The sequence below is a fragment of the Vombatus ursinus genome, unplaced genomic scaffold, assembly GCF_900497805.2.
Source record: "Vombatus ursinus unplaced genomic scaffold, bare-nosed wombat genome assembly UNPS02014789.1, whole genome shotgun sequence".
NCBI lineage: Eukaryota > Metazoa > Chordata > Mammalia > Diprotodontia > Vombatidae > Vombatus > Vombatus ursinus.
In genome coordinates, this window is record NW_020954567.1 from 23,744,442 (window position 1) to 23,752,345 (window position 7,904).

A 7,904-nucleotide genomic window follows, 5' to 3' on the forward strand; every position below is an offset into this window, starting at 1 on the left:
AGTGTTAGAAACAGAACTTGAACCTGGTCTTCCTGAGGCCAGTCTTCCATCCAGTACTCAATACTCCCTTTGTAATAATAATGACGATGACTCCAGAGTTGTACATATGAGGTTTATAAAGCATTTTCTGCATATTACTCCTGGGAGGCAGATGGTGCCCTACTTGTCCTGATTTTTACAGAATCAATTCAACAAGCATTTATTAAGTGCCTACTATGTGCCAGTTGCTGTGCTAGATACTGGGGTTACAAAACCCAAAACAAGACCTCAAGGAGTTTACATTTCACTGGGGGAAAATATTTACACAGAAAAAAAAATACAATATATACAAAGTAGCTGTAAAGAAATTTCTTGAGAGAGGAAGGTTCTAGCAACTGGGGGGCTCAGGATAGACATCTGAGTTGAGCCTTGAAGAAAGCCAAGGATTACTTGAGGCAGAGGCTGGGAGAGGATGCCCTCCAGGCATGGGATGATGGTCTGTGCAGGGGCTTCATGAGGAGAGATATAATGTCCTACAGGGAGCAGCAAAAAGACTGGTTTGGCTAGAAGAAGGGGGATGAAAGAGAGTAAGAAGTGCAGCCTTTTTCCTCATTTTCTTTTGGTTTTGCCTCTTTACAAAGAAGTGGGTGAAGAAAGAGAAGAAATCTGATCCATACTAGTAAACCATAATGGAAGTAAACTGTTCCTACTCCTCTGCCTTTTCTTTCTTCACCAAGCCCAGACCCTGATGTCAATTTCTTACACTTTCTTTCATGCTTTTTATCCCTGTCTCCATTTTATGTCCAGCCTTCTGAAAAAGAAGTTCATTTCAGTTGTAATTATTCCCTTTCCTCCCCTATAGTCCCTTTGTTATATGTCACTCCTCTTTTCTGTCTCCAGCTGAATTCTTATTGAATCTAATGTATTTTTTTCCCAAAAAGTTTGGGAATGTACATGTGCGACTCTCCTTTACCTAGTTCAGATAAGAGTGAGTTATGAGATGCCCACTACTTTGGCCTCATCCTCCACGTTTCTGTATTCTTCTCGGTAACCCCATTGAACTTTTGGGAGAGGATGGTTGTGAATCTCACAAGATGGGCAGCCATGGATGAGATACAATCTACCTTGGTGGAGGAAATTCCCAAATCCATGAGAATGCAGATCACTTTGAATATTAACCTTTAGGTGGCACTGTGGAGGGCAGAGCTGATTAGCTGGTACTGGATCCTTATTCACCACTACCAACAGAAAAGAAGTTCTTTCCAGACTAGTCTGTCTGTACCCACAGGGCTGGCTCAGAGGAAGGAATTTCTCTGGTCTCCTCCTCCATTCTTCTTCACCAACTGGGGTAGAGATAGAGCATGCCCCAACTGCCCTTGTACAAAACAACCCAGACTGCTAGAGGTCACAGAGATAAGTGCGTGGTTTGCCAGAGGTAATAGCCTGAATCCACAAAGCTCTTTCCTCATGTGATTTGAAAAGCTTACAAAATACAGAATCTTAATACTGGTTGTTAATTGAATATGATAAAAAGCTCAAAGCCCACAGTTTAGAGGGAAAAAATTTCCTCTAATCACTGTCCAGAGACTGAAATCTCTGTCGTGTCTTACATTCTACATAAATTCTACTTAGTTGCTGAATTTCTTCTTACCTCTGTACTATACTGGCATGGTATAGACAATGCACAGTGTGCTGAAACCAAATAAGGTCAGTATAAGAGAATAACTTATAGCAAAGTAAGGAAAGGAATCCGAAGCAGGTGCCAGGTGCATCCAAGCAAAGATCAAGCAAATAGATGGAGAGTAAACAAACAGCAGCTTTTCTGCAGTTCTTAAGAGGGTAATTGCTCACCAAACTTAGTCTGAAGTCTTTGATCCCTGGAGCAAAGGTTCTCTCCAAGACTAGCCTGCCCACTCAGCCTCTGCTCCAGGACTCTATATGGCAGGATGTCCCCAGGGACAGTGGCTCTGGTGCTGCCTGCTCAGCTCCCCTGATGCACTTTCCCTGCTCCATCTTCCCTCATTTGAGCTCCTCTAGTTGTCTCCAGATGCTCTGTAAACCTCCTGCTGTGTCCTCCTTGACATTCAGCTCCATGATGAGTCTTAAGGGCTTTGCACTACAAAATCTAAAATGCTTAATTAGTCCCTGGACACTTTCTCCTTTGTCTGGAGTAAGCGCCTATCAAGGCCAAGTTACATTTATATAATAAATGCTTGAGGACTAGTTGCTGGCAGAGCAGGCACTTGATAAAGTGCTTGTTGATTGATTTTGGCATAGTGGATAGACCAGGGGTGGAGAACCTGCAGCCTCGAGGCCACATGTGGCCCTCTAAGTCCTCAAGTGCAGTCCTTTGACTGAATCCAAATTTTACAGAACAAATCCCCTTAATAAAAGGATTTGTTCTGTAAAACTTAGACTCAGTCAAAAGGCCACACCCAAGGACCTAGAAGGCCACATGTGACTTTGAGGCTGCAAGTTCCCCATCCCTGGGATAGACAGTTATCCTTGGAGTTAGAAGAGCGGGGTTCAAGTCTCACTTCTGACACATTCTATCTGTTTGAGCCTGAGTAAGTCACTTAAATTCTCAGTGTTCTTGGCAAGTCTCTAAAATAATAAGTTGTAGATAAATTCCTGATCTGCATTGACAGAGAGAATATCCATACCAGGAGTTCCTTGTATCATTGAAATCACAGATTTAGTCCCAAAATAAATTCCTAGCAGTAGGACATAACCATAATGGTCCTATTCCCTAGCCTTGATAGAATGGAAGCTCCTTGAGGGCAGGGACCACTTGTTGGCAGAACATGTTTGTCTTCATATCCCTTTCATAGCCTCTTTGTTGGCACAATTCCTGGCACATAGTAAGTACTTAATGAATGCTTGTTGATGGATACTAATTGTGACAACTGTCTTTGGTGGACTAATTTCATTCACATGTACTGCTGGTCCCTCAAACTCTGCAGTAGCTTATTTTTCCCCCTTCCCTCTCAAACCTCTTCCTCCTCCTGGCTTCACTTATTCTGTCACCATTCCTCCAGTTTCCCATGTTTGAAACACTGATGTTAGTGTTAGACTCTCCCTGCTCCCTTACCTCTTTAATCCAGTTATCTAGCAAGTTCTTTCAGTTCTGCTTCTGAAATATCTTGAAATCTGGCCTTTCTGTTCCCGCTTTGCTCATTAGTATGGCCCTTATTACCATCAGCTGTTCCAGTAGCCTTCTACCAGCTCCTTCTGGCCCCCCCTTTCTTTCTCTCTTTTAATCTGTCCTTTATGTCACTGTCGGACTAACCTCCTTTATACGGAGATATATATGCTGAGAAGTTTTTGGTGGGAGCTTCTTCTTACATTTAAGGTCTTGTGGGATCTCTGGTGTTGTCTTACCTTTCCAGCCTTGACTCATGCTTTCTGTCCTCACCCTGTCCCCTGCACTGTACTCTCCAGTCAGCTAAGACCCTTGGCCACACAAACATCCTTTCCCACTTCTGTCCTCTTGTTCACATCGTTCCTATGCCTGGAATCCCCTGCCTTGCTCCTCTATCTGTTGACTTCTTCTCTTTCCTCTAAGATTAAGCTTAAATATTACATTTTATATAGAACTTTCCCTAACCTTATCTTATCCCTCCCCTATTCAATAATGAAATTTCTTTCCTTGGACCTCATCCCCCCCTCCAATAGCATTTCACTTACACCACTCCTATAATTTTGTGTTATAGTTATTTGTGTATGTGCCATATGCCATGAGGTCTTCCCTAAACTTTTCATTTCATTCAGTTCAACAAACATTTATTAAGTACCTCCTGTGTATAAAGTATTGGATGGGATTTTAGATAGATGTAGAAAGACTTTACTGTTAAACCTACTGTATGCTGAACACTGCATTCAGTGTGGGCTCCTTAACTTCTTGCTGAGTGCTCAGTGGGGACACTTCCCAAGGTTCTGTCCTGGGCACTCTTCTCTTTTTCCTTTACACCCTCAGTAGTCTCATTCACTCTCATCTCTTCGACTGTCATTTACATAGATGATTCACAAATGTACATTTCCTGCCTTGATTTCTTTTCCAAGTTTCAGACCCTGTATCTGCTATTGCCTACAGGATATATTTGCTTAGACATCCCACCAGCACCTCAAACATAACATACTGCAAACTAAATTTATCATCTTTTCTGGATTTTACTTTTTCTGTTGCTGATACCATCATTCACCCATTCTTCCATGTTTGAGACCTTTATGTTATCTCTGATTCCTTCCTCTCCCTCATTTTTTAGATCTGGCCAATTACCAGATCCTGATAATTTCATTTCTACAACATCTTTAGCATCTGTCCCTGCCTGTTTTGACAGTTGCAGGCCTTTGTTGCCACCTGGTTGTATCTGCCTTAATGTCTGTTTACTTTAGTATTTACCTTTCATTCATATCTTATTTTTTTCCCCCCACACAGATATATAATGCCTTGGGCCTGACTCCTGTTCTGCCAACATGGAGGGGAAAACTATAGGAGAACCCACTTCTGCAGTATCAAAATCCAAAGTTTCCACCAAGATGGAGAACACAGGACAGTGGTTGGTTGAGGATCATGCCCAGATATGGGATGTTTTAAAGACTGAGGAGGTAAGGAAACTTGAGGGGACACAATTCTAATGTTCATTTTAATCTGATTTCACCTAAAAGTTTGCAAGGAAGAACAGGAAAAGAAAAAGAACAGCCTCCTTCCATTGGCTGAAATTGTGTCTATCATTTTTTACTGTGTTTAAGGTTTTGGAACCATAAACCTTTAAACATAGGATGAGAGATAGCATGGTATAGTAAATATGTAGCTAGTCTCAGAGTCAGACCTCCAAGTCCACCTCTGGTGCATACTGGCTGTGTGATTCTGTGCAAGTAATTTACCCTTTGATTGCTGCAAGCAACTCTCTAAGATGAAAAGTTGCTGAACAGTTGCTGATCAGCATTAGGACAGGGAGCTTTCTCAGCCAGGAGTTCTCTTCATCACTGGAATCACAGTTCCTCACCAAAAAAAAAATACCCCAAAAGGATTCTGAAAGATCATTTTTTTTCTGGCAGGAATGGGGAATGCCTGAGGGATGAGTCATCAAAGAAACCATGGGAATGTGAATCACACTGATAACATGCACTGGAATGGGCTGGATGATTCATTGAACTCGGGACTCAAGAGCTCAAGGTATCCCTCAGACAGTAAATAACAATGGATCTTGAGCTTTTAAGCAGTAAAAGATGGGGAACCTGCTCAAGGCTGCCAGCAGGATCTAATAAAAAGGCACCAGAAAAAGATGATGCTCACTATTCAGGCTATATCACCGACCAGTAAGAAAATGAAGTCATGCTATCTTAAGCATAAAAGCGCGAGAAGAGCTCTGATTTCCCAAGGGTAGGCACAGTCAGCCTTTACAACATCAGGCACATGGAGTGGTCAGGTGGGATGAGTGTAACCCTTCCAGGAGAATAGAGCCTCATAGGCCCTCAGAAGAGGGACCAAAAGGTTGACTGCAAGGTCAGCACAGCATGATTTTCAGATAATCTTTGTGGTCAAGATAGAGGAAGTAGCTTTCTCATTCAGGGGATGGTGGTGGTTGTCAGGTAGAAATATAGCATATTCCAGGGGTAAGGGAGAAGACCATGGCAGCTCATACTTGAAGGAAAAATAAGATGCAGATTGAAAATGTAAACCTTAGGATTTTTACCTTGGATCAGAAATGTGTTCAGCACCTAGCCTAGACAACGTTTTAGATGAAGGAAAAGAATGAGCGGGTAGTTGTCCCCATAAACTGGGATGGCTCCTTTTGTCTGTAACCAGATTTCAGTTAAATTTGGACTAGACTGTGCCCTTAACCACTTTTTGTGGTTTTGTGCTTTAGTGGCTTTATTATTTTTGTGTATTTTCTTGTAGTTTATTAGTAAAAGTTTTTTTTTTGGAAATTCTCTAACCTTCCATCCCACAATTTTATTTTGTTGTTTTTGTTCAGTCACGTCCAACTCTTTGTGACCCCATTTGGGGCTTTCTTGGCAAAGATGCTGGAATAATTTGCCATTGCCTTCTCCAGTTCATTTTACAGATGAGGAAACTAAAGCAAACAGGGTTAAGTGACTTGCTCAGGATCATACAGCTAGTAAGTATCTAAGGTGGAATTTGAACTTGGGTCTTCCTGACTCCAGGCCCAGTGTTCTATCCACTGTACCATTTTATATTTTATATTTCAGCAGTGGAGCTAAAAATAAAATGAATTTTCCTATACCATAATCAGAAGACATAAGGGAGACACGTGGATGCCTGGGACCTCGTTTTGGTAATGGAAATAAGTGGAGACAAGCCTCTCTCCCAGGTGGACTGGCAGAAGGAGATAGGGGAGCCTCACTCCTCATTATTAATGTAGCATCAGTAGAAGTGGCAGGTCAGCAAGCATTTGGCTATAGGAAGTAGGTGTGACCACATCCCAGTAATCTGAGTTGCTGGTAGGATGGAAAGCTAGTGTAACATCAGCTTAGGTAAGCAGTGCGGGACCAACTTCTTTCAATTATGTCCTGATGGTCTTGATTGAAAGTAGGACTGTGCATGTCAGCATTCGAACTTTCACTGATTCAATGATCTGACACTGACAATAGAGAAGTCAGTTTTCGCCTGGGGCACACATCTGGGATGTGACACACAACCTCCTGAGACTTAGGAAGCTTGATCATTATTACCCACTTCTGTTGATTTGTGTTGGTACACATGATATTGCCAGGAGAAATCTTTAGAAGTACTGCCAGGAATTAGGACATCTTGAGCAAAAAAGAGCTGAGTTCAGGGGTTCTTAACCTTTTTGTGTGTTGTGGACCCTTCTGGCAGTCTAGTGAAACCTGTGAACCCCTTCTCAGAATAATATTTTTAAATTTATAAAATATGTAGAATTACAAAGGAAACCAATTACATTGAAAAACAATTGTCAAAATATCTTCAAAAACCAATTTCATGGCTGAAATCTATCCATAGACTCCTTGGTGGTCAGTGTACCCCTGGTTAAGAATTCCTGCTGTAGAGGAATGGATGATGTTTGTTATTATTGCTGATTAGTGGATGCAGGCAGAGTCTGTAGAAGAGAGAGGTAGATTTGGGAAGTGAATATCTGGGTAATAAAATGGTGATTGAGAAAAGGATTTGGATTTCTTGTCTGTTGCTCAAAATGTAGCAATGATGGACTTCTAGCGATTCAAAGGAAGCACATTAAGTGGAACTGGAAGAGGATTTAATTCTCAGTTTCCTTTGCTGAATCTTCATGCTTCTTATAGATCTAATCAAAAGGACCTCAGACTGAAAAGGAAAGAGAAAGGAGAAAACTGCCTGTGCATCTATAACAAGCTAGATTTCAGAAGAGCTATCATGAAGGAAAAAGAAAGGCAGTAAAGATGTCCCATAATTCACAAGAGACAAATGCAAGGAGGAAGTCAGAAATAAATTCCGTGGCCTGAGACTTCTGTGTATAAATGTACACAGTATGGGTGACAACAAAGTTGAATGAACTGTCCTAAAATAAAGAGGCAAATTTTACAATATAGTTATTATTCTATTCCTGAGACTAGGTGAGATGGGACTCATGACAGGAATATGGATCTGGAAGGGTTATTGAAGCACAAAGGTGGTGCGGTGGAGAGAGCACTGGGTTTGGAATTAGGAAGACATCAGATACCTCCTAGCTGTGTGATCCTGGGCAAGTCAGTTAACTTCTGTCTGCCTCAGGTTCCCCAACTGGAAAATGAGGATGATACTATCACCTACCTCACAGAGTTGTTGTGAGGATCAAATGAGACGATATTTGTGATAGGGCTAACCATAGTACTTGGCACATAGTAGATGTTTTATAAGTCCTTCCTTCCATCTTCTCTTCCTTCCTTCCTCTCTTCCTTCCTTCCTTCCTCTCTTCCTTCCTTCC

At 41.6% G+C, this 7,904-nt stretch overlaps 1 protein-coding gene across 1 annotated transcript in view; it reads left to right on the forward strand.

Moving 5' to 3' along the window:
* The first annotated feature begins 4,417 nt into the window (after positions 1–4,417).
* The window catches only part of RGL1 (ral guanine nucleotide dissociation stimulator like 1), a 211,609-nt gene continuing 208,122 nt past the window's right edge, over positions 4,418–7,904 (forward strand). Inside the window, exon 1 of the mRNA XM_027868474.1 lies at positions 4,418–4,587. Coding sequence (XP_027724275.1) covers positions 4,456–4,587 — 132 coding nt within the window. The 5' untranslated portion in view covers positions 4,418–4,455. The remainder of the gene's footprint in view (positions 4,588–7,904) is intronic.